Here is a 25,959-nt window from a genome sequence, read left to right as displayed (position 1 = left end):
CCCGCCCCCAATCCCCACCCCAGAATTTCTGATGGGATGAGGCTGGAGAATTAGGATGTGATGTTGATGCTGCTGGTTTGGGGCCCAAGCTTTGAAAACCATTGGTCTAGACTGTGTTGATAACTGGATGGCTTACCACACAGTAAATTGCATCTGCTAATGATAATGCTGCAGATTGCCTCTCTCAGTGATACCCCTTGCTCTGCATTACTTTCCACCCTGAAGCATATGATGCTGCCATTCTCACCTCTAGATTGCTCAGTCCACCTTCCCTTCCCCGTGCCGCCCTATTCCCATGTCCTTAAGGCTGTCACCAGATTGAGTTTAACTATTTCCTGCCTTTTTTGTTGTTGTTCTCCTTGTAAGTTGATTTCCCATTTTGCAACTGTTAGCCAATCTAAATTTTAGGTTTCTAGATTTTAGAAGGGAAAAGTAAATAATGTTATCAGTTCCTTTGCTCTCCTGCTGATTCATTGGTAAATGAAAGTGGTGATGTGAGAGACCTGATTTCTATTTTCTGTTCAACACTGATAATTTTTCAAGCAGAAGCGTATTTGCCTCGGAATTCTTTCCCTTTGATGAAATGATTACCCAAGTAGGTAACAGAGTAATAGCAGCAGTTCTGATAATTGAATGTTGATGTAAGGCTTTACATATTAAATAATTAGATTACGGTTGACCCTTGACAGAAGCTTTGATTTTTTTTCCTCTGCAATCACGTTATATAGCAAATTACAAACTAGTGAAACTCATCAGAACTTCTTTCAATCAATAAGGAAAGAAGTTAATAGCACATAGTAGGCATTGATATATTTGGTGAATAAACAAATGAATGCATTCAAAAAATGCATAAGTAATTTTTCTTCTCTCCGTGAAACAAAAACAGACATAGTTCCATGAAACATAGGCATGGGTATTTTGTATCAGTTTTAAATTTGGCAAGGTACCAAATGTTAATTTGCTTTTAGCTAGTTGAGATTAAGTGTAATTCCTTCCCCAGGCAACCCTAAAGTAAGTAAGCATGAAAGCATTTTCAGAGTAATCTGGGAGGAACTGACATTTAAAGGAGTTAGCATTACATCTGTACTTTAAGGCTATTAATTTCATAGATAAATTAACTTCATTACTCCATCTTTATCTTGCATTTTGAAAGGACTCCATCAGCTGGAGGACTGAAAGCCGAGGGTCAGTTGAAACTGCTCTTATCCCAGCCACGTTGTAACTGGAACTTGCTTCTGGAAACCCTACTGCATCATGATGGACTTTTACTGAGAATCTTGCTGAAGAGCTCAAGTGAGTATGTGTAGTTATAAGAATGTCCTCGAAAAACCTAGTCATTGCTCGAGTTGAATAACTTTTTTTTCCTAGGCAAACATTGGAAGAAGGATGTAAACCAATAGCATGTATCAACATTCAGTTGGGTTAGCAGCAGTCAAAAGCATTAAATCGCTTTACCAACCTATTTGAAAAAATTTATTTCAATGACTCTGAATGAGAGAAAACTATATTTTTATATGACACTGTTCTATCACAACTACCATTATATAGAAATGTATCAATACGCAGGGTTTGAAATGCCTAAAAAAATTGTAGGACTGCAGTTATATTTCCAAAGCACAATCTGAATTAGACCTAGAGAGAGAAAGAGAGAGACAGAGACAGACAGAGACAGAGTATTAGATTAACACTGGGAATTTCAGTGTATCATGAAGGGTGCTTGTGCAACTTACAAACAAGCAAGATGTGGCCTACAGCTATATCCGTTGGAGCACAGAGTAGTAATCATCAGAAAATTCTGAATGGAAATTGAGGAGTAATATAAGACCATACTTCTCTTAATTAGTTTCTTTTTTTCCCCTGCAAATGCTTTTTAAGAAAATGGTAAGTAATGTTATGTCAGTATAATATTACATCTCATTGCTATCCCACTTCATCTAGGAAGAGCTTTTCACCATTTTCACATACTCCTGTGCATCTCTCCTATTACGTACCACAAGCGAAGCCTGATTAACTTTATCAATTACTAGTTTCACTGTAGGTTTCCCAAATCAAAATCTTTCTTCTGTAGTTCCCCAACACCTGAAGCACCCAAGTCCTTTCACCATTCAAATATGATCCCAGAATAGTTTTCTAACCTTTTCCCCACTATTTCCTTGCAACTTACTCCTGTAACAGTTGTTGTCCCCAAAACCCCAAGCATGTGTTCACTCCACACCTTGGCTCACCTATCTTTCCTACTTAAAGACCTGCCATAAACAACTTGGCTTCCACCAGTCTGCAAAGGCCAGCTGATGTTTCGGAGCTTTGAATGCTCTGTCTTAACGCTAATCTCTTGCTCCCCTGAACTTCATGGTGAACTTTCGTCTTGGCTACTTTATTTGCCCTTAGCATGCACTGCCTTATATTTTTATTGTGTTTATATATGAATGAGGCAAATGTCATCAGGCCCTACCAGCCTGTTAGTATACAAATGAGGTTCATAGCCTTTCCTTGTGTAAATAGCTCCAGTCATTTCTGATAATTTTTGTTTTCTCACATCTGCTCAGGACCAGTTCCCCATATTCTCTCCCATCCATCTCGATGTTTGGTTCCCAAAAGGCACTTAGGAGCAGTCTCTCTTGTGAGAATATGGCTTCTCTCCTGGTGCTCTCCAAACTGTAAAGCCATGTGGTGCCAAAGGTCATCACAACTCCTCAGGCCTCACTGTGTTCCAAGCAGAAAGGCAGAGCTTGCTCCCTCCCAAGCCCTGAATCTGATTTTATGTCCTTAGCTCCCAAGCAGTACTGTTTGGAACTCAAATCTCACAAAGTTTATCTGAAAGCAATTTATTTAGCTTCAGGCTTAACCACTCTCCTAAAGAGAAAACTCACACTAGGGAATCTACTTCCTCACATAACCAACATTTGTTGTTCACTTATTAGTTATCAAGCACTATGCTAAGCATTTTATATGTGTTATCTAATTTGATTCTCTCTATAATCTTATAAAATATATACTATTGTTACTCTTATGTTAAGCATAAGGACTTGGCATTGAAGATAATTATTACTTACCCAGAGATACACATATCTGATAAATAGCGAGTAGATCTAGATTTTGTACCCAGCCAGAGCTTTCTGTCCCCTGCCCTTCCAATACAAATACTCATGCAAATTAAACCCTGAAGTGGAATAGCGTAGTATTGGGAAGAACTGTTATCTGTCCACTCTCAGCTTGGATCAACCAGGACATCTTGGTACACATGCATTTAACTTACCTTTCCAGCTAGGTAGGCAAGGCTGTACTGTAGATTTTTGTATTCCTCCTTAAGCTGGCACAGTGCTTTTTACATAAACAGTCCAGTAAACAGTGCTTGGCCAATCAGTGATCAATTAGAATATAAAACATGGTGCTTCACTTAAACTTTATAGTCTAAGTGCTTTTCAGACAAAGCAGCTACGTGACAAGGATAATATCTAACAAAGCTGAGAGTTACTTTCATGTGATCTTTGAAACTCACAGGCATGGTCCTATAAGAGAAATGGTCTCCTACTGATAGAGCTATGGAGAATAGATTGTAAAATCAGTTGAGATAAACCTTTTGACTATATTGAGACAGCCACTAACTATAGGAAGTACAATTATAGTTATGAATATTTAACCATGTTCTCTTACAAATGAATCCTACATTTACTTATCAAAAATAATTATGTCCACATTCTGGTGTGTATAACATGATGTTGTTTTAAAGAAACTTGGAGTTATCAAAGGTATCATACTGTACTATTTTTAATTCTGGTTCTTATGGAGTACAGCAGTGTATTTACCCAACCTGCTCAAACACCCATCATTTTAAACAAAGGCTATTAGACTACATGACTGCAGTGGTATTGTCTTGTATGGAATTTTCCTAGCTACTTCAAATACCATTAGGCTAAAGTGACTGAATTTACTGATCAATTGATTGACCTACTTCTTAATCTCCAATAGAATTCTTGTCACTTTAAATTAGAAACAATATATTCATGGAATCTTGTTAATTATACTAATATAGAAATTATTATGCACACAAAAATTAATTTGTAATATTTTTAGATATTTTATTTTTATTTGATTTAAAGTCTCATGATATTTCAGAGTACCATTTTGTAATTTAGAAGCTTGATTATATTAGGAAATATTAGCAAAGCAAAATTTTAGAGCAAAATACTCTGAATTATATATTTCAAGCAACATAACTATCAGCTTTTTATGTGCGAGTTTTTAAATAAATAGTGTGTTTTTCACTTCTTATGCTAATAAGCAACTTCAGCAAAGTCTTAGGATACAAAATCAATGTGTAAAAATTGCTAGCATTTCTGTACACCAACAGTCAAGCCAAGAGCCAAATCAAGAATGGACTTCCATTCACAACTGCCACAAAATGAATAAAATATCTAGGAATACAGCTAATAATGGAAGTGAAGGACCTTTACAAGAAGAACTACAAACCACTGCTCAGTGAAATCAGATATGACACAAACAAATGGAAAAACATTTCATGCTCATGGAAAGGAAGAATCAATATTGTGAAAATGGACACACTGCCAAAATAAATTTATAGATACAATGCTATTCCCATTAAGGTACCATTGACATTCTTCACAGAACTAGAAAAAAACCATTTTAATTCATATGGAACCAAAAAAAGAGCCCGGGTAGCCAAGGCAATCCTAAGCAAAAAGAACAAAGCTGGAAGCTTCATGCTACCAGACTTCAAACTATACTACAGGGCTATAGTAACCAAAATGGCATGGTACTGGTATAAGAACAGACACACAAACCAATGGAACAGAACAGAGAACCCAGAAATAAGATCGCACACCTACAACTATGTGATCTTCGACAAATCTGACAAAAGCAATGGAGAAAGGATTCCCTATTTAATAAATGGTTCTGGGAGAACTGGCTAGCCATATGCAGAAAATTGAAAGTGGACCCCTTCTTTACACTATATACAGAAGTCAACTTAAAATAGATTAAAGACTTAAATGTAAAACCCAAAACCATAAAAACCGTAGAAGAAAACCTAGGCAATACCATTCAAGCATAGATATGGGCAAAGATGTCATGATGAAGATGCCAAAAGCAATTGCAACAAGAGCAAAAATTGACGCATGGAATCTAATTGCACTAAAGAGCTTCTGCAGAGCAAAAGAAGCTGTCAACAGAGTAAACAGACAACCTATAGAATGGGAAAAAAATTTTGCAAACTATGCATCGGACCAAAGACTAATATCCAGCATCTATAATGAACTTAAACAAATTTAGAATGAAAAAACAACTAACCAGATTAACAAGTTGGCAAAGGACATGAACAGACACTTCTCAAAAGAAGATATACATGCAGCCAACAGTTACATGAAAAAAAAATGCTGAACATCACTGATCATTAGAGAAATGCAAATCAAAACTACAATGAGATACTATCTCACACCAGTCAGAATGGCTATCATTAAAAAGTCAGAAAATAACAGATGCTGGAAAGGTTGTGGAGAAAAAGGAGCAATTTTCCCTGTTGGTGGAAGCATAAATTAGTTCAACCATTGTGGAAGACAGTGCAGAGATTCCTCAGAGACCTAGAGACAGAAATACTATTTGACCCAGCAATCCCGTTACTGGGTGTATACCCAAAGGAATATAAATTGTTCTATTATAAAGACATGTGCATGCATATGTTCACTGCAGCACTATTCAAAATAGCAAAGACATGAAATCAAGCTAAATGCCCATCAATGATAGACTGGATAAAGAAAATGTGGTACATATACACCATGAAATGCTATGCAGCCATAAAAAGGAATGAGCTCATGTCTTTTGCAGGGACATGGATGGAGCTAGAGGCACACTGACACAGGAACAGAAAGCCAAATACCACATGTTCTCACTTATAAATGTGAGCTAAACGATGAGAACACATGAACACATGCAGGAAACAACACACACTGGGGCCTGTTGGAGGGTGGGGGGTGGGAGGAGGGAGAGGATCAGGAAAAATAGCTAATGGATATTAGGCTTAATACCTGGGTGATGAAGTAATCTGTACAACAAACCCCCATGACACACATTTACCTATGTAACAAGCTTGCACATCCTGTACATGTACCCCTGAACTGAAAACTTAAAAAAAAAGAAAAAAAAATAGTAGTTTTTTTCATCTAATTGATAAAACTTAATTTTGTGTTAAATTGTCTCAGGAATAAAAATGCAGAAATATGAAGTACATGCATTTATTACATTTTTTAAAACAAGGTTCTCTTTGTTTAATAAGTAATTGTTGAATACTGTTAGGTACAGAGTTTTTCTTGATAAACAACTGCTATGGTTTGAATGTCTCCTTCAAACCTCATGTTGAAATTTAATTGCCATTGTAACAATGTTGAGAGGTTGAACCTTTTAAGAGTCAATAGGGCATGAGGACTCTGCCTTCATGAATGAATTAATACCATTATCATGGGAATGATTTAGTAATTGCTCAAGGGGGTTCCGAATAAAAAGGATGAGTTTAGCCCACTTCCCTGTATCTTGTACACTGGCTTCTGCCTTCCACCCTTTCACCATGAGATGATCCTCATTAGATGCTGGCGCCATGCTCTTGGACTTCCCAGCCTCCAAAACTGTGAGCCAAATACATTTGTGTTCTTGTTAAATTACCCAGTCTGTGGTATTGTGTTATAGCAGCAGAAAATGGACTAAGACAATAACCATGTACTATAAAGATTAAAGCATATGGGATTTATCTCATCGTGAAAGTGATGTCTGTAGCTTTTTGTTTTGCTCTGTGGAAATTATTTCTCAGAATTTATGTTTTTCAAAAGAATCGACAGAGCCTGTAGGAAATGGCTCTCTTGTAATCTCAGATGCAACTTCACTGAGCATCAGAAAATAACAAAACTAAATAAGTGAATGGTAAGGATTTATAATATATGCTTCATAGGCTGCAAACTTTTAGGAAGTGGAATTATGTTTTTGCCATGTAAAATAATCCTCTCTGTATAAAATATGTAGCATTTTGAAGGAATGATTACATTGCTAAAACTTAATAAAAGTAAACTGATTTCACATGGTAGGTGGCTTTTAACACTCTGAGTACAGTTCAGTTGGCAGGAGAAGGTAATGTTTCTTGGTTTTAAGTTAGGTCATCTTAAATCTGCAGGGAAGAAACTCTCAACTACAAATGATCACAGAAGATTTTAAAATTGTGAGACACTATTTTGAATTATTGACTTTTGACACCCAAGGCAATTGTTCTGGTAATTATCTTGCTGAGGCCACATGGCCTTACAGGTTTCTTACATGTGTCATCAAAGGAACAAATATTTGGCAATTTCCCAATTGTTAGCAGGTAACCTTTCCTGCTAGTGACATTTGAATGAAGTGTGACTAACATTCTTTCCTTTGCCTATCGCCCCAAGAATAATTGCCAGTAAAACTTCTTGACTTCTGATAATATTAATTTGTAATATAATAGCAGCAGCAAACTAGTAAATGCATGCTATTTAACATGTTCCAGACATTGTTTCTAAGTAGTTTAAATGTGTTTACTTATTGAAACCTCATAACAGCTCTGTGTGGTATGATTGTCATTTCCCTTTTAGAGATGAGGAAACTGAAACACAGAGAAATCCTAGTTGCACAACTAGTAAATGACAAAGAAGGATTTGACCCAGGCAGCTGGCTTTCAAATTCTGTTTCCATTCACACAGCACCACATGTTCCAAGCAGAGCCACAGAACATTTACCAAATAGCAATATTGCACAATTCATGGGAACTATCAGAAACCTAAGTAGTAGATAATTTTCATAGTACCTTTTGTACCTTTTAACCTCATGACAAAGTGCCTAAAGATAACAAAGAAAAATATCTAGAGAAAATTCTGACTAAAAGGCTACTACCATTAGCAAGTAACTGTTGCCTTAAAATGAATGAATCGCCGGGCGCAGTGGCTCACGCCTGTAATCCCAGCACTTTGGGAGGCTGAGGCCGGCGGATCACGAGGTCAGGAGATCGAGACCATCTTGGCTAACGCGGTGAAACCCCATCTCTACTAAAAATATAAAAAATTAGCCAGGTGTGGTGGTGGGCGCCTGTAGTCCTAGCTACTCTGCAGGCTGAGGCAGGATGTGAACCCGGGAGGTTCACATCCCAGGAGGTGGAGCTTGCAGTGAACCGAGATTGCGCCACTGCACTCCAGCCTGGGCTATGGAGCGAGACTCCATCTCAAAAAATAAAATAAAATAAAATAAAATGAATGAATCAACTTAAAATTATCTTACCATATAGTTAATATTTTCTTGGTCTTTCAGGTAATATAAGGCATTTTATGGCAGAAGCTTGGTGTTTTGTTGTGTATGGTGTGTGGGTATGTGTGTGTATTTTCCTGTTATTGTTTTTCTTTTAGTTCTTTATTATTAGAAATGGGGTCTTGCTATGTTGCCCAGGCTGGTCTCAAACTCCTGGCCTCAAGCAATCCTCCCACCTTTGCTTCCCAAAGTGCTGGGATTACAGATACCCAGCCATGTGTTTTGTTTTACAAGTGTGACCAAAGTGCAATTTAATAACTGCCTTGAAGGAGGTGACCTAAAATAACCCATTGTTAGCCAACATAACAATAATGTCATAGGCTGCTTTTGCTAGTAATGATGTCTGCACTACAGGACTCTGACTTGTTCTATTTTTTTTTTTTTTGTCACTTTCTTTACTAAGAACCATATTTGTGTGTCACCATATGGGATCCTATCCAAAGATCCTATCCAAGAATGCTGATGAACTAGTTTAGAGGTATCAGTGGGCCCCATAAAATTATTAGTCCCAGAAAGAGTTACCATTTAGATTCTTTTGAGACTTCATGAGGGTGAGGTGGGGGTGGTGCTTCTAGGGGAGGTAGTGGGATATGGATTATGTAAAATAAGGCTTCTTGTCTTTAAGTGCAAACATATTACCTGGGGATCTGGTTAAAACTGCAGATTCTGATTCAGTAGGTCATGGGTGGGGCCTGAGATTATGGATTATGTGTTTCTCTAACAAACTCCCAGGTGATGCTGCTCCCGCTGCTGCTGGTTCCCAGGCAACTTTCTCTGTAGCAGGGATATCAAACAAGGTATCTGCTGCTATAGAAGGCAAAAGAATTTGAGTATGTGGCTTGTCCTCGTAACATATTGTAGGTTTATAAAAAGACAATTTACTTAAGAATTATGAACTATTATGAATTATTATCAGGACATTCACAGTGGTCAGCAAGCATAATCTTATTCACATACAGAACTGATTATGTTACTCCCTTGCTAAAAACTGATAGTGGCTACCCAATGCTTTTAGAGTAAGAACCCTAATCCTTGCAACACCAACAATCCCCTGCATGCTCTAGATGTGGCCAACTTGTCCAGCTCATCTCATCCTACTCACCCCCAGCATAGTATGCTCCAACACAGGGTCATGCATTCTGTGGTTTAGGTTGTGCATCATAGATTTGTAATTTATAATAGCAATCTCCCTGAAGAAGTCACTTGAAGAAAGGGGGAGCTGCTCTAATACCAGTGCCTTTTCAATTGTCCCATATGCCAAGTTCTTTCCTGCTACAGAGCCTTTGAAATGTTGTTTTTATTTATTTTTTTTCTGCCTAGACCATTTCTTATCTCTATTTACCTGGCATCTGTTAGTCACCTTTTAGCATAAATGTTACTTCCTAGGAAGTCATCCCTGATCATCCTGGCTGGGTGAGGTCCCACTGTACTTCTTTTTGTCACAATTTTAAGTGAAATGTTAATTGATGTAATTGGTATTTAATGTCTACTTCAGCCACTATGAGTCTTAGGAGGGCAGGGATAGTTCACCATTTTATCCCCAGTGCCTGGCCTGGTTCATGACACATTAGACTGGTACTGACAGCATAGAACATGCTTTAAAAAAGTATTTGTTGAATGATTGCAGGCCTATTCATTTTCTATGACAATTCTGTTTTATTCATTGATCTCTCTAAAGTCTCATTTTCTCATTTCTAAATGGGGTACTAATATTGACCTTATTAATTCATTTTGAGCTTTAAAGGGTAAATAAACATAAAGTACTCAGTGCATTGCCTGGAACATAGTAGGTACTTAACTTATGTTAGATTCTCTTCATTTTTTTTATACTGAATGCCTGGAAAATATGTCTGATGCATTTTTTTATCCTCTGATTACTCCTGTGCTCTCTATGCAATGGTCTTTCCCTGTGCTTCTCAGTAACCCTCCCCTTCCACGTAAGCATACATTTAAAGTGTCTCCTGGGAGATGAGGTTCTCACTTTTGGACATCTTTGTGCCTGAGAAGGTGTTGCCTAGCAGCTGTCATGTATTTGAAGATGAGAGGTAGACCAAGTAAATATTCTCAAGTTCTATATATTTAGGACTCCTTGAGAATCTTTGCATATAGCTTGGGAGATTGGCAGTTTGAATTTTGCTGTGATGTTTCACCTGCATTGAATCAAATCTAATCTGGCTTGGCAGAGACTGAAATATTTTATATTCTATCTGTTCATGGAACTTACAAAATGTCTAATATGACTGTAGAAACATACGTCTTCCTTAGTAGTTAATGTGCTTCCAGTATTAGTGTGTAAAATGATTGGGCATTATATTACAAGTAATACTATTATAATGAATTTCTGCAGCATCTTTTCCCAAGCAACTCAAATGATTTAACATATTATTTCATTTATGGCCCGGGATTATTAGGACCATTTTGCAAATGAGAAAAATTAGATACAGAAAAATTGAGTAAATTGCGCACTTGATGTTTTAAGTGGTCCTTGCTAGAAGAGCCATTATTTCTTGAAAGTCTATTGTTTTTAAATGAATTCTAAAATAAAAACAAGAGACTTTGTGAGGATGATTTTTTTTGAAATAAGAAGTAATATTCTTCTGAGTTAATTTCTGAAAATGTTTTGTTACTTGATTTTATGAGTAAATTCTCCATTCAACTAATATTTAGTGAGCATCAAGTATGTGCCAGGCAGTGTTTTAGACTGCAAATAAAATGGTAAACATGCCGTGCCAAATTGCCTTCATACATTCAGAGCACCAGATCACTTGGATCAGCAGGCTGAACTGTCTACTCTTTCTGTACAGAGATTCTGGTGCAAGGGGACCCTCTCTACTATACAACCAGGCAGATCTCCAGGCTTTCAGAGTACTTGCTTGCTTGGTCCAGCAGCATGAGTTGCCCCACCCCTCCTGTGCAGAGATCTTGCTGCAGGATGTCCTCTCTGCTCCATGTGCAGGCAGATCTCCAGGCTTTCAGAGCACCACTCATCTGGATCAACCAGCCTGACTTACCACCCTTCCTGTGCAGATTCTGGTGCAGGGAAGCCTTTCTACTTCACGCCCAGGCAGAGCTCCAGGCATCTGGAGCACCCACTCTCCTAGATTACAAGTTTAAGCCATCCCCATACCTGTGTAGAGAACTTGGACCTGAGGTGGTTTCCCAGCTCCAAGCCGAGGGACACTTCTGGGCGCTTGGGGGCTGCTTCATTGGATTTTCCCTTGGCACTGATGCCTGTGCCTGACATCGGGGAACCTGTAGGTGGACCTGCCTGGTCTGGCTCCACCTTCTGTGGCCCCTGCCACCCCCCAGGGCTGAGTAGGGAGCTCAGACCACTGTACATCTCATGAATCAACCCATTGCCTGAGGTAACAGAGAGCCTCTGCTAGTAAACAAGGATCAACTATATACCCAGCCACATTGACCACAGACAGTTTTTGCCTGTAAGTGCCATCTATGGGCTTGTAGGTTGAATTCCACAGCCCAATATAAAACCTGCCAAAAGAAGTGCATATGTCTATAGAAGCAAAGCCAAAAGACCCTACAGTCACACCCCCCAGAAACAGGGGAAAAGGGAAAGGGAAAGAAAAGAAAACATTCTAGGAAAGAAAAAGCAAACATACTACCTGCGTGAAAATAACTACAAAAATTAGAAATGCCAACATCTCCAGATGAGAAGGAAACAGCACAAGAATTTTGGCACAATGAAAAATCTAAATATAGTGACACCACCAAAGGATTGCACTAGCTCTCCAGCAATGGTCTGTGGCCAAAATGAAACTCAGAAAGGACAGAAGAAAGAATTGAAAGCATGGATTGCAAGGACACTCAATGAGATCCAAGACAAGATTGAAAATCAACACAAAGAAACTTCTAAAGCAATCCAGGAAATTAAGAAAGAACTAAATATCTTTAAAATGAATAAATCAGAGGCTCTGGAATTGAAAATCTCATTTAAGGAATTTCAAAGTAAAACTGAAAGCTTTATCAATAGACTAGACCAATTAGAAGAAAAAAATCTCAAAGCTTGAAGACTGGTATTTTGAACTCACTCAGACAAAAATAAAGAAAAAATAATTTTAGAAAATAAAATCATTAAGAAATATGGTACTATGTAAAGTGACCAAGTCCATTAATTATTGGCATCCTGAGAGAGATGGAGAAAAAGTAAACAACCTGGAAAATGTACTTGAGGGAATAATTCAAGATCACCTGCAAAATACTATTCAAAATGAACATCACTAAGTAATGTGGTCACCAGACTATCCAAGATCAAGGCTAAAGAAAAAAAGATCTTAAATGCAGCTAGAAAAAATGGCCAGATCATGTACAAAGGGAAGCCCATCAGGCCAACAGCAGACTTCTCAGCAGAAACCTTGTGAGTCAGTAGAGATTGGGGTCCTATTTTCAGCATTCTTAAAGAAAAGAAATTCCAACCAAGAATTTCATATCCCACCAAACTAAGCTTCACAAACAAAGGAGAAATAAAATCTTTCCCAGACAAGCAAGCACTAAGGGAATTTATTACCACCAGAACAGCCTTACAAGAGATTCTTACAGGAGTTCTAAATATGGAAACAAAATAAAGATACCTGTTCCCAGAAAAACACACATAAATACATAGCCCACAGAAAATGCAACCACACAATAGAAACTACAAAGCAACCAGCAAACAATTTCATGATAGGATCAAAACCTCACATGTCAGTATTAACCTTGAATGTAAATGGCCTAAATGTCCCCACTTAAAATGCACAGAGTAACAAGCTGAATTAAAACACACACACACACACACACACACACACACACACACACACAACAAGACCTTATCCTCTGCTGTCTCCAAGAGACCCATCTCACATGTAATGACACCCATAGGCTCAAAGTAAAGTGTTGGAGAAAGATATAGCTTGCACACAGAAAACAAATGAGAGAAGGGATCACTACTTTTATATCAGATAAGATAGACTCTAAATCAACAACAGCAAAAAAGAAAGAAGGGCATAAAGAGTTCAATTGAACAAGCACACTTAACTATTCTAACTATATACACACTCAACATTGGAGCACCCAGGTTCACAAAACACAAAACAAGCACCCAGGTTCTAAAACAAGCTATAGGTCATATCTAGACCTATGTTTCATATCTAGACCTATGAAAAGGTTTAGACAGCCACACAAAAATAGTGGGGGAGTTCAACACCCCACTGACAGCATGAGACATATCATCAAGGCAGAAAATTAAAATAAAAGTTGGAAAAAAAATACTTATACCATTTAAAAGTTGCCTTTATAAAGCTTATATTCTGGAGGATTGATTGCTGAGGGCAAGGTGGAAAGTACAAATCTTATAAAAAGTAGTTAAGTTCAGCTACTAATAATAAGTACCATAAAGTACTTTTTATTCTTTTTTTGAGACAGGGTCTTGCACTCTCACCCAGGCTGGAATGTAGTGGTGCAGTCATGGCTCACTGCAACCTCAAACTCTTGGGCTCAAGCAATCCTTGCACGTCAGCCTCCAAAGTAGCTAGGACTGCAGGTGTGCACCATCTCACATGGCTATTTTTAGAAAATTTTTGGTAGAGATGGGATCTTGCTATGTTGCCCAGGCTGGTCTTGAACTCCTGGCCTAGAACAATCCTCCCTACTCGACCTCCCAAAGTCCCGTGATTACAGGCATGAGCCACCATGCCTAGCATGCTTTTCTAAAACAGTGTGACTAATAGAGATTGACAAATTGAGTGATAAAAAGACTGTTATGAAAAGCTGACACCTACTTATACTTACATATGGTTTCAGAGTAGATGGAAAATGTCCTTATTTAGTATTAGCTATTTGGAACATATGTACACTCTTCCAATATTCATGAACAGGGGCTGGCAAATTTTTTTTATATACAAGACAAGATAAAAAATATTTTAGGCCTTGTATACCATACAGTCTTCATCATAATTATTGAACTGAGGGAAGAAAAAGTACTATCTTTTCTTCACCGATTACAAGGTTCTTGGCTGACACCACATAACAAAGGACAGATTAACAAGAGAACAGCATAAAAATGTATTTAAGATTTCTTTTTACTATTCTTACCATTTTAATTGATACATGATATTTTACATATTTATGGGGTACATGTGAGTATTTGTTAATGCATAGAATGTGTAATGATCAAGTCAGGGAATTTGGGGTGTCCATCACCTTGAGTATTTATCATTTCATTTATATCATTTCTATGTGTTGGGAACATTTCCAGTCTTCTCTTCTTACTCCTTTGAAATATACGATATTATTGCTAACTATAGTCACCCTACTCTGTTGCTGAACGCAAGAACTTATTTCTTCTAACTGTATGTTTGTAGCCAGTAACTAAACTTTCTTCAGTAGCCTCTGACCCGCACGCTATTCCAAGCCTCTGGTTTCTATCAGTTTATTCTTTACCTCCAATAGATCAAGTTTTATAGCCTCCACATATGAGTGACAGCATATGGTATTTGTCTTCCTGTGCCTAACTTATTTCACGTAAAATAATGACCAGTTCCATCCATGTTGCAGCCAATGACGTGATTTTATTATTTTTATGGCTCAATAGTATTCCATTTTGCATACATACTATGTTTTGTTTATCCATTCATTTTTTGATGGACACTTAGGTTGAATCCATATCTTTGCTATTATAAATAGTGCTACAATAAACTTGTAAATGCAGGTATCCCATTGATATACTGATTTCTTTTCCTTTGGGTAGATATCTAGTAGTGGGATTGCTGATTCATATGGTAGTTCTGGCCAGGCATGATGGATCATAACTATAATCCAAGCACCTAGGGAGGGTGAGGCGGGAGGATCGCTTGAGACCAGGAATTCAAGACTATCCTGGGCAACATAGCAAGACCTTCTCTCTCTAGTAATAATAATAATAATAATAATAATAATAATACAAAAATTATCCAGGCATAGTGGCATGAGCCTGTAGTCCCAGCTACTTGGAAGGCTGAGTTGGGAGGATCACTTGAGCCCAGCAGGTCAAAGCTTTAGGGAGCCATTTCTCAAAAGAAGACATACAAATGATCAACATATGAAAAATGTTCAGCATCACTAATTATCAGAGAAATGCAAATCAGGCCATGAGATATCATCTTACCCCTGGTAGAATGGCTATTATTAAAAAGACAAAAAAATAACAAATGCTGTGAGGATCTGGAGAAAAGGGAACACATACACTGTTGGTGGGAATGTAAAGTAGTACAAACCACTATGTAAAACAATATGGAGATTTCTCAAAAAACTAAAAATAGAACGACCGTATGGGTTTTGTTTTGGTTTGGTTTTGCTTTGTTTTGTTTTGTTGAGATGGGGTCTCACTCTGTTGCCTAGGCTAGAGTGCAATGGTGAGGTCCTGCTGTGTTGCCCAGTCTGGTCTTGAATGCCTGGCCGCAAGTGATCCTCCTACCTTTGCCTCCCAAAGCTTTGGCATTATAGGCATGAGCTTCCATGCCTGGCCTGTTGAGAGATTTTATCACAAAGGGATACTGTATTTTCTAATCCCTTTTCTTTGTCTATTGAGGTAATCATATGTTTTTCTTCTTCATTCTGCTGATGTGATGTATCAGGTTTATTGATTTATGTATGCTAAACCATCCTTGCATCCCTGGGATAGATCCAACTTGATGAAGGTGTATTATTTTTTTTGATGTGCTGTTGGATTTGGTTTGCTAGCATTTTATTGACAATTTTTGCATTTATGTTCATTAGGGATATTGGTCTGTAGTTTTCTTTTTTTGTTGTGTTCCTGTCTGGTTTTGGTATCAGGGTAATGCTAGCCTCATAGAATGAGTTAAGAAACATTCCCTTCTTTTTACTTTTTTAGAATAGTTTGAAGAGAACTGGTGTTCTCTGAAAGTTTGGCAGAATTTGGCAGTGAAACCCTCTGGTCTTGTACTTTTCTTTGTTGGGAGATTTTGCATTGCTCCTTTCATCTCGTTACTTGTTATTGGTCTGTTCAGGTTTTCTGTTTCTTCCTGAATTAATCTTGGTAGGATATATGTGTCCAGGAATTTATCCGTTTCTTCCAGGTCTTCCAATTTGTTGCTGTATAGCTATTCATAATAATCTCTGATGATCTTTTTTATCTTTCTGTGGTCTCAGTTGTAATGTCTTCTTTTTCGTTTCTGATTTTGTTCATTTGGATCTTTTCTCTTTCTTGGTTTATTATGTTTATATTTTCAAAAAATAACTTCTTCATTTATCATTTGTATTTTTAAAGTCTCTTTTTCATTTTGTTCTCCTCTGGTCTTTATGATTTCTTTCCTTCAGCTAATTTTGGGTTATGTGTGTTCTTGTTTTTCCAGTTCCTGGAGGTGCATCATTCAGTTGCTTATTTGAAATATTTCTGCTTTTTTCATGTAAGCACTTATTGCTATAAACTTCCATCTTAACACTGCTTTTGTTGTATCTTTTAGGTTGTATTGTGTTTAAATTTTCATTTGTTTTAGGAATTTTTTAAAATCTTCTCTTTAATCTCTTTCTTGACCCAGTGGTCATTCAGGACGATGTTGTTTAATTTCTATGTATATTTGTACAGTTTCCAAAAGTTTCTTTCGTTATTGATTTCTAGTTTTATTCCTTTGTTATGATTTTCATTTTTAAAAGTTTGTTGAGACCTGTTTTGGCTTCTAACATATGGTCTATCCCGGAGAATGTTCCCTGTGCTGATGAGAAGAATGTGTATATTTAATATAAGTTTTTTATGACACAAGAGCCTTCCAAAATGAAGACTCAATAACACAGAATAAAACTGTATTTTTTATGGACAGTTATACAGAAGTATTATTGGACACAGGAAGTATGATCTAATGGCAATAAACTGGGGGAAACTTAGTAAGGCCTGTTTGCTTAGGTTCATTATCTGTGTAAAAAAAGTTATATTAATTGAAAGTTTTGTAAATAAATGATAGGTCTTTATATTTACATATATTATTAGCCTTTTATACAACAAAGTGCAATGTTATTAAACTAATTTTCCAATTAGATTTTAATTTTATTTTAGTTAATTTTCACAGTGAACTAGGCTGTGACATCCAAATTTAGTGTTTCCTTGAAATAATTTTCTTGTGATACTTCACGTCCTTTTAATTTATTGGCCTGGCATTTTAAGTTTTAAATCCTTATTTTACATGGTATAATTTCTATTTTTATACTTTCTCTCTAATACCCAGATTGAAAATGAGTCTTTCAGCCTCCTCCCTTTGGTGAGGGATGCTCATTAGTGCCTGGTTAATTCAGAGTCCCTGAGCTCATGGCACACTCTTCTACAACATTGTTGCCAAAACCTCTTTAGTGTCTCAGCAGGAGCTTGTCATTAACAACATTCTTGTAGAAAGTAGAAAGTAAAAATTAAGCAGGCTGGGAAAGCCAAGTGCTAGTGTACCATGTATGTGTAAATCTTTAGTACCAATAAATACAGTCTCCTGGTGGGTTGGTGGTTGAGTTTCTTGCCTGAAACCACCCTTCTTTTGAAGCACTAACAAGTTGAAATTCTTGCAAGGAGTTTAAAATAATGCATGCAACGAAAAGAGCCCTTCAGTGTTATTGAGAAGACATTTGTTTATATAATCTATAAAACATTTGATAAAGAAGGCAAATGAAATTCAAAGTAGCATCTTTACTACTAGGATTTTTACTGGTAAAATCTGGGTCAGAGAATATGTGACCTTAAATATGTGGCTTGCCAATACTGCTTTCCAGAATTAAGCTTATCCCTTCATCCCTCCAACCCCCCAACTCCCCACTTAATCACTCCCTAAACCACCAAAAGAGCTGAAAACTATAGGACTTCCTTGCAGTGGCAGAGCTTACCCTAATAGACCTTAACAGAGAGGAGATCAGGCCAGAATGCAACCCTTTGCAGTTAGGCAAACCCCAAAAGAGAAAAGCCCACTGGGCTAAGACAGCCATACCTACTTCCTTTCCCCAAACTCAACACTCAGATGAGTCACTCCTCTTTTGTTAGTGCCGGGAAAATGAGAAGTGGGGTGAGACCAGAAGTGTGACTCATATTAATGGGAAGAACATATAAGAGTCCAGGTGTGGGTTAGATGTTGCTCTAATGGGAAAACACGTCTTAGGTAAAATTATTGATTGAGGGAGGCAAAGTGGATGACATTTGTTTGAACAATGGATACTTTAGGCAGATCTAGAACTCATTGACATTCATCTCTTTCACTACTGAAAACTCCATAAAGACACACTGGGAGAATTTTATATTAGAAAAACAAAACAAATGTCTGGTCCAGAAGGCAGAGGGAAAGAAAAACGAGAGTTAGACCTTTATTTTGTGGAAAGGGTAAGGGACTATAGGGAAGACAAACTAATACCTTTCCTCACCCATTGCAAGGTTCATGGCTGAGGCACTTATAATAAAAGACATTAACTAGAAAAAAGCATACTAATGTATTTAATATCAATTTTACATGACATGGGAGCCTTCAGAAAGGAAGACCTGAAGACACAGGGAAAGCTTTCTATTTTATATTTAGGTGTGATGAACAGTGGACAGTGGGGCAGAAGTATAATTGGACTAAGGGAGTATAATTTAATGGCCATAAACTGGGGGGAATTTAGCAAGATCTGATTACTCACATTCTTCTCTGTGTCCCTGTGTTTTCAGAGAGGAGGACATTTCTTTCTTCCAGCTATATAGAGGGCACCTCTGGAATGAGGGTCTTATGACCTACTTTAGAGGAAAGTCAGAATTCCGTGAAGGCCTGCTTCAGGGTAAAAGGGCAGTAGTAGGTCAAAGAGACCTTCCTGCTTCTGCTATTTTCTCAAATGCCAAGGTGCCATATTTTGGGGTAGTGCATCCTAAACCGGATCAGGACTAACTTAAAGAGCAGGTTAAAAGAATTAAACTATAGCTGAGTCATCTTGAAAGGACTAGGGGAATATCAGAATGAAAGAGAGCACAAGAAGAATATCCCAATAGTGTAAGAAATTCAAAACCTAAGGAAAAGCAATGTTTATAGATGAGCACCACCTGGCAAAGGTGTTGACTTTCACTAGGTTTCCAGGGCACAGACCTTAGAAACATCTGGAATCTGCTGAGGATTACTGTCCAGCCAAGCCTTATTAGATGATGAATGAGGTCTGAAGTAGAAATTATCTTGGAATATTGGGGAATCATAGAAAATTATAAGTCTGGATACATAAGGCATTATGGAGGACTTTAAAAGGCAGCTAGAGGAGTTTAGGTTGATATATATTCTAGGAAGTATTTTGATTAAAACAAGAGGAAAAGAAAACCTAAACTATATTAATAGTGTTAGAATCAAAGAAGAAGGGACACATTGGGGGAAAAAAATGAACATTCAATTCATTTTGAAAAGGGGAATTGGGGTAGAGATATTTATGTTATTACATCTAACAATTCAGAGAAGGAATAAATACTGCTAAGGCATTGAGCCTGGAAATAAGCATATGATGGTGATCTAGACAGAACTAGGGAACACAGCAATGAGCATAAAAGAGAAAGGTCAGAGCCAGAGATGGATAATTTGGAAAGTTCTGCATAAAAAGAATCTTTCAAGTCAAAGGAAAACAGAATTGCTAAGCCAGGTAAAAAGCAGTGTGGCTGGAAGAAGGCTAAGGCCACTGTTCTGGGGGAGCCCCCATGAACCAAATGCCCCTTCCCGCCACCTGTTTTTGTAAATACAGTTTTAGTCCAACATAGCCTTGATCCTTCATTTACATATTATATTGTTTATAGTTGCTTTTGTGCTCCAAGAGAAGAGTTGAGTAGTTAAGACACAGACCAAATGGCTTGCAAAACATAAAGTGTCTGGCCCTTTATAGAAAAAATTTGCCAACCCCAGATAAAAGAGGAAGAGCTACCAGAAAAGATATGCCAAAAAGGAACTCTGAACCCAAGAAAGCATAGCTGCCAGGAAGTCAAGAGAGACGAGGATTTCAAAGGAGTAGGTGAAAAGAAAGGATACAGTGGATGTGAGGAGGATGAGGCTTAGAGAAAAAAATCTTTGAACTTTATGACTAGCAGGTAATTATGTGTCATTCAGAAATATCAATTTCTAGATGGACCAAAACCTATCACAAAATACTCAAGAGATGTATTTCTTTCTCCCTTCCTTCCTTCTTTTCTTCCTTCCTTAGCATTAAAACATTGTTTTAGTATTAAAACAATCTATTTTTTCTGCCTTCCTTCCTTCTTTTCTTCCCTCTTTAGTATTAAAACATTTCTTCCTTCTTTAGTACTGAACATTCCTTCTTTTATTCCTTCTTCAATATTAAACATGTAGCATTGATCCAGGTGCTGTTGGAAGATACCTGAAGACAAGATGTGCATCCGCAGAAAGTCATATAGTAAAATAGTACTAGAGATGTAACAAGACAATATATGTGAAAATGTAGAATGCTATATGAAATTAAAGAGTTTTGCATTAAGGCAATACATTACCACATACCATATACATAGTTTGGACTGAGTGCTTTGCATTCAGTGGTTATTGTCAGTAAAATGTCAAAGCAGGCTTTGAGAAATTTGGGATTGTAGTGTAATTCAGACAGCACAAACAAATTCTTACTATTTTTGTGACCTTGGGACAAGTAATTTAATTTCTCTTCATTTTACTTTGTTCATCTGTAAAACTGGGAAAATTAGCACCCATTCCATAGAACTATTCCTCATATCCACCCTGGCATGTGCATTTCCGTTGCATGATTTGCAGGGCTGTATATTATTCATGCTCTGTTGATTGCCTAGCTTCATCTCCCATCTTCCTCATGGCAGTCTCACTTCAGCCACATCACACTGCCAGCAACTGCTTGTCTTCTCAATATTTCACCAATTCTTCGGTCTTCCTGGAAAGTACCCCCCACCTTGATCTTGTCATGCTGATAAATTTCTACTCCTTCTTAAAGACTTGGCTGAGACATGATCTGCTTTGTAACTTGTCTGTGTTCCCTGAAAAAATTTAAAGCATCATCCTCTGCATTTCCACAGTGCCTCATACTTAAATCACTTAGACTTAAGTTGATCAAATAATTTATCATCCTAACTGAGACACTTTTAAAAGTGAAAGAAGATGCTACTAGTAATTACACCAGGACAACAGACCTAAACCAGGACTGCCCAGGCAAACTCAGATGCATGGTCACTCACCTTTTCCTTATGTTGCAGTAATAATTATTTACTTGTCTGTCATCTCCTCCCCGCCAACAAAATATACACATATTTGCACAATCCTTGAGCCCCTGGAAGGGGATGGCCTCAGCACCTGGTACAATGACTGACACATAGGAAGCAGTTGATTAATCAATCAACTTATTGATTAAATCATGATGATTTTATTGGAGGAAAACACACATAGCCTGAAGAAATGGCATGGAAAAAGAAAAGGAGATGGGAGGGCACATTTACAAGCAAATAAACTCTCCTGGGTAGAACAGATGTTTGGGGGTTGGAATATAATTTGGGAAAAGATTGTGGAACTCTTGATCCTCAATCAGGATAAGGAATTTTTAACAGTGGAGGAAGGGGAAGGTTAAAACAAGGAAGGACATGAGGATAATGGATAATTTTATGTAAGATGAATTGGAGGGAGCGGAAAGAAGAGGGAACTGCAGAGACTATTTGGATAAAATATTAAATTATGAAAGCCTGGATTAGGAATATTTGCCATTTTATATTTTATGCTTGGGGAAATAGTCGAGACCGTTTAGACTGCAAGTAACAGAAATCCAAATTAGCCTGGTTTAATCAAAGAGGGAAAATTGGTTGGGTGCGACAGCTCAGGCCTGTAATTCCAGCACTTGGGAGGCTGAGGTAGAAGGATCACTTGAGGCCAGGAGTTTGAGACCAGACTGAGCAACAGAGCAAGACCCCATCTCTACAAAAAAACAAAAAAGAATTAGCTGGGTGTGGTGATGCACACCTTAGACCTACTTGGGAGGCTGATGGTGAAGAATCACTTAAGTCCAGGAGTTTGGGGCTGTAATGAGCTATAATCATGCCACTGAATTCCAGCCTGGAAGACAGAGTGAGACCCTATCTCAAAAGAAAATAAAAGGGGGTGGGAGGGCTGAATTTGTCAGCTCAGCAAGCATAAATATGTAGGCATTGCTGGATCCAGGTTCTCAAACAGTGTCATCTCATTAGGAATCTTGTCTCCTTTTCTTAATTCTGTTTCTTACTATATCAGATTCATTCTTAGTCAAGTTCTCCCCAAAATGGCTTTCAGCAATTTTCAGCCTACTTTCTACTGGGGTTAATAACCCCAGTAGAAAGAGAACACTGCTTTGTCAACAATTCTAGCAAAAATCCTAAAGAAGGTTCTCATTGGATACCTGCCCATTCCTGAACCAGTCACTGTTGATGCAAGATGTTATGGTCTGATTGGCCAGGCCTTGGTTATGTGCCCACTCCAGATGATAGTGTCGGCTTCACCTGAACCAAATAATCAAAGTGTGGGGGTGGGGGTGGGGGAGGGTTGGGAGGATGGAGGGGTGAGGGACACAGATGGGAGCAGGGATATCTTGCTAAAGGAAAACTAACTTATTTTGAAAAGAAAGAAAATGGGTATTAGGAAGCAAAACCAATAATGTTCTCCACATAAAGTCTATGATGTTATTTCTTAGTTTGAAGATAACAGTGAGCTCCTTTAGATCATCAAAATCAAATCACAGAAAAAAAATTTCAAGAGGAAACATAAAAGTAATGATATTCCAAATGAGCAAGAATAAAGAAATCTATTTATTCTGAAATGCTTTAGATTACATTTATGCAAGATAGTTACAATATAAGAGCTAAAATATAATTTGTTACCTTTAACCCAACAAATATGTTGTTTATTATAATAGTACACATCTCATGCTTATTATCCATAGAAAACAGAAATTATTATTTCACCTTTCCATCCAAACTATAAATGCAATAGTACAGAAACTTATGATTACTGATCTTTGAGAAGGCTGTTATGGAGCCAAAGGAGGGTTGAAAAGGACAATTAAAATGGCCCAATTTTTGTTGAATTCTTTATATAGTTTTATTGAGGAACCAAATGATAAAACTCTTCAGTCTGATATGACAAGGTCCGTGGATTTAAGAAACATTCATAAATTTGTTTGTAGAATTGATAGCATAATTCTGGAAAAACTAAAAATGTGAATTGTCCCATGGTACAATGTTAGTATTCCTAGTTGTCCAGATTACAAAAAAAATTTTTTAGAATGAATGTCTATTATTCTTAAATTAGGAAAAGAAACAAAAGTTTTCCTTAAGAGAAAGAAGAATTATGACATTCAGGGAAACTAGCGTTGACCTTTGAGGTGGTGTTATTGTGGTCTTTCTCACAGGTTTTTTTGGTTGTTGTTTTTGTTTGTTTTTTTCCGTAAATATCCATGAATATCTCAGAAACAACATTGGGTTGGATGGACCATTGTTTTGAAATAATCTGGTAATTCTCTTTTTATGTAAATATTATTAAAAACCATTTCCACAGCATTATGCTAGTGTACATAGTAAGAGTTTAATAATATTCACTGATACCTTACTAAATCATTTTGATTCCTTTCAAGAACGTACCTTTCAAGAACAAGTTTCCGACACAGAAAATAACCTGAACCAAGGACCCAGCTTGATGGAAGCCATCTTTAAAATATTGTACCATTGCAGTTTTTCTCCACAAACATTTGCAAACGTTTTTGTGAGCTACATGGAAGAAGAGCAATTATGGGACTTTTTATATAACATCCCAGGTATGAGACATTTACTGTTTGTAAAAGAAATGTTCCATAGATATTTATATGTACCTTTAAAGATGTTTAGAAGTTGTATTGATACTGGTTTTGCTGAATCTGTTGTTGGTGAAAGTGTACCTTACATTTTTTCAGTATAAAGCCTTCTGTTGGGAATCATTAATTATTAGTTCCTGTAAAATTTCATATACTTTGGGACATGATGCAAGGGAGGTGGAAGGGAAAAGATTTTCTTTTTTTATTAATTAGGGAATGTTCTATCATAAAAATTTATTTTAATATTTATCACAGATTATGTTTTGCTATTGAGCATATAAGATATTAGTAAGATGTGAAAAATATTTTGTGATTCTTGGGTGCATTTATTCAGCAAATTAATGGACAATCCTATTGGTCGATTTTCTTCAGATGTATAAGGCATTTATTATTATGACCATAGTGTGTCTCTCTACAAGGCAAGCATATCCTGTGATTCCTTTGGAGAGAATATATTTTTCCCATCTGTATTGTTCTTCTTCCTTCAGCTAGAGAGAATAATAAAGGCAGTGCAGGTTGTATATTTGAACAGGAAGTTTTGATGGGTTGCCCCACCCTCTGGCAGGTGTAAAAATTCTCACATTGTCTTATCCTTAATATTCTGCCTTTAAATTTTCGTATTTAATATCTTGTGAAAACAAAGGATGAAAACTTAGACAATGATTTTTATTATTATCCTGCTATTCAAATAGTGATTTTTATCATTTACATTTAGTTTTCAACCTATAAGCTTTCTTTTATCCTGCTTTGGAACCTGAATTTTCATAAAATATTTCCTAGGCTCCATATAAAAGATCTAACTAGTTCATAATCATGGTTTCACTCCTCCCAGACTTTTTGACTATCCTCCAGATATTACTTGAATATCATTCTAGCTGTTTTACAGTCATTATGTTTCATTTTCTCTTGGCCATTATCCCTATAAAATAGCAATAGATAATTTTATGTTATGATTTCCAAAGTCCAAATCTGTCATTTAAAGTTTCTGTAATAATGATCTCTTTTTAAAATGTTATCTCCTAGTTGCCATGCATTCCCTTACTGCTTCTTGCTTCCCAAAGGAAGGGCATATTCCTAGGTAAAAAGGCTGAATTAGAAGCTTGTTGTGTTTCTGATGTAGTCTTTATTGAATTGAAAGAAAAACGAACTTGAAAGTTCTGCCACCCTCTGCTGATTTTAGTTGTTTCTGGGTAAGTAAGAGCTGGATTTTCTCACAAGATTATAAAGAGTCAGTGACCCTCATGCTCCAATCACTATTTATCTTTCAACTATTAGGTTCTTGAACCATCTTTGACGCTCAGCACAAAACTATACTGAAAATAACCTAGAAGATATAAATGGATTTCAGGTGCTGCTAGGGAAAATAAAACTGTTTCTTGCTCCTAATCTGACATCTCTCCATCTACGTATTGAGCAAACCCTCCCCCACATGGTCAGACAAGTCTCTGGAAACAGACGTTATACATATTCACAGAGCCTGAATTATATGTGAAAGCTCAAAGGGGCAGAACTTCAAATGGGTGAAACTCCCTTCTCCTTTATACAAGTTGTTGCTCCATAAACATTAAATATTCTCTGGAACCTGATACCTGCAGTGGTTATGAGGGTCTGAAGTTTTCTCTTTTCTCTCCCATTTAAGTCTTTGAAAATATCTTTTTTTTTTTCTGTTAGCAATCATGGTTATTTTAAAAACCCTAATAAGATAATACAAGGTACTAATTCATAACAAAATTAAGCCTTTTACTATGACTTTTGTTTAATTTGGAAACATAACATTGTTACAAGTAATACAGCTGAGACATGTCATCATAATCCCACAATATTTACATTTTATTACTA

General features: G+C 37.0%; 1 protein-coding gene across 8 annotated transcripts in view; it reads left to right on the top strand.

The window, feature by feature from the left end:
* The window catches only part of KIAA0825 (KIAA0825 ortholog), a 473,030-nt gene that overhangs the window by 176,691 nt on the left and 270,380 nt on the right, over positions 1-25,959 (top strand). For all 8 annotated transcript variants that reach the window (XR_010133628.1, XM_055387134.2, XM_063705867.1 and 5 more), the window contains 2 exons: positions 1,154-1,293; positions 23,905-24,084. Coding sequence is in view for 7 of the 8 variants with exons in the window: in XM_055387134.2 (XP_055243109.2) it covers positions 1,154-1,293; positions 23,905-24,084 (320 nt within the window). In the remaining variant the exon portion in view is untranslated. The remainder of the gene's footprint in view (positions 1-1,153; positions 1,294-23,904; positions 24,085-25,959) is intronic.

Source organism: Gorilla gorilla, chromosome 4 (assembly GCF_029281585.2).
Source record: "Gorilla gorilla gorilla isolate KB3781 chromosome 4, NHGRI_mGorGor1-v2.1_pri, whole genome shotgun sequence".
Taxonomy (NCBI): Eukaryota; Metazoa; Chordata; class Mammalia; order Primates; family Hominidae; genus Gorilla; species Gorilla gorilla.
The sequence above is the reverse complement of the archived record's forward strand: the minus strand, read 5'-3'. Positions and strand labels throughout refer to the sequence as shown.